This window comes from Asparagus officinalis, chromosome 6 (genome assembly GCF_001876935.1).
Source record: "Asparagus officinalis chromosome 6, Aspof.V1, whole genome shotgun sequence".
NCBI lineage: Eukaryota > Viridiplantae > Streptophyta > Magnoliopsida > Asparagales > Asparagaceae > Asparagus > Asparagus officinalis.
In genome coordinates this window covers 78,459,136-78,460,520 of record NC_033799.1, presented here as the reverse complement: position 1 = coordinate 78,460,520, position 1,385 = coordinate 78,459,136, and the positions used below count along the sequence as shown (strand labels likewise).

The 1,385-nt window shown below is 30.8% G+C and overlaps 1 protein-coding gene across 1 annotated transcript in view; it reads right to left on the bottom strand.

Annotated features, from left to right (window-relative positions):
- Window positions 1-1,385, bottom strand: part of LOC109846373 (transcriptional adapter ADA2) — a 74,217-nt gene that overhangs the window by 1,381 nt on the left and 71,451 nt on the right. The window contains exon 14 of the mRNA XM_020415598.1: window positions 1,073-1,385. This exon is cut by the window's right edge and continues 43 nt beyond it. Within this exon, the coding sequence (XP_020271187.1) occupies window positions 1,073-1,385 (313 nt within the window). The remainder of the gene's footprint in view (window positions 1-1,072) is intronic.

Here is a 1,385-nt window from a genome sequence, read left to right as displayed (position 1 = left end):
AGCTCATCTAATTTTTAATTAATTAAATTATTATTTTATTAATAATAATATTTCACTAATATGAATTTAATTAATTAATCTCAGCATTGGTAATTAATAATCACAATATAATGCAATATATAAAAATATTTTAATCAAATATATTTTTTATATGAGATAACTAAATTTTTATTAAATTTAATTTTATTAATAATAATATTTCATTACAATGAAATTAATTAATTAGTCTCAATATTATTAATTAATAATCATAATTAATTTGAAATAATTAATATGAATTATTTACTTTTTTAATAATTAATAAAATTATTATTATTAATTATCTGGTTAATATAAAATGAATTAATAAGTCACACTTGGAGTCACAACAATATGTCATTTTTGGTCATTTGACATTTAACACAACCTTATATAAGTTATTGATTTACCAAACACATTAACTATCTAAGTTAAGGGGTTTACCAAACAACTTAACTTATTTTCTTACATACTTTTAAGAAGTTTTGAGAACAAGTAATAAGTAAATTATAAGGATTCAAAAAATAAGTAGTAGCCAAACATGCGCCAAGGGAAGAGATTCATGATACTGCTGCATCAGGTCTTCAGGTTAGGTAGGTGAAGGTAGGGTTATTATATCCTGCAGAACTTGGAAGTAATTCAAGGAGAGGAACAAAACAAGACCAAAAAGTTTAGAGAATTAACATGCGAACACAAGAGAGCTACTTGGAAGGCTGCAACATATCCCGTGCATGACAAACATATGGCATATCTCTGGATTAAACTAATATCCTTTTTTTTCATTCTTTATAGCAGCAGCTTAATCATGCTAGCAACATTGAAAGCTAGTACTGACAACAAATCACTGCAGATGAGTGCCTAGGGGTGGGCTAAATTTTCTGCTATAAAAATTAACCATAAGAGTTTAGAAGATCTAGTAAAAAAAATGTCAGCAGGCATAAAATTTGAAGCAAAGTAGCAAAAGAACCACCTCATGCAAGCAACTGTTCTCAGTGCTGCTATACAGGCTTAGGTTATTATTTAAAAAGCGAAAAGATGAGTGTGCCGTTCTTACGGTTTCGCTTAGTAGTTCTGTTCCAGGAAGCCCAGTAATATTCCATTCATCAAAAGCGTTTGCAGAGACCTGCAACACAGGAGAATCTTTGCCACCTGGATCCAATCCATTGCCACCTCTTATTTTATGATTATCAACTGTGTTCCTAGGGCTTCCATCAGGCTCACATTTTTCTCTGCTAATAGGGCGATTTGACTTCTGCACAGCTTTCACACTAGAAACAATCTGGTCACTTTCTTTTGACTTATGCTCACTTGTCTCTAGTTCCTTCCTCCTCTTCTGTTCTGTGTACATCTTTACTTCCGCCAGGGTA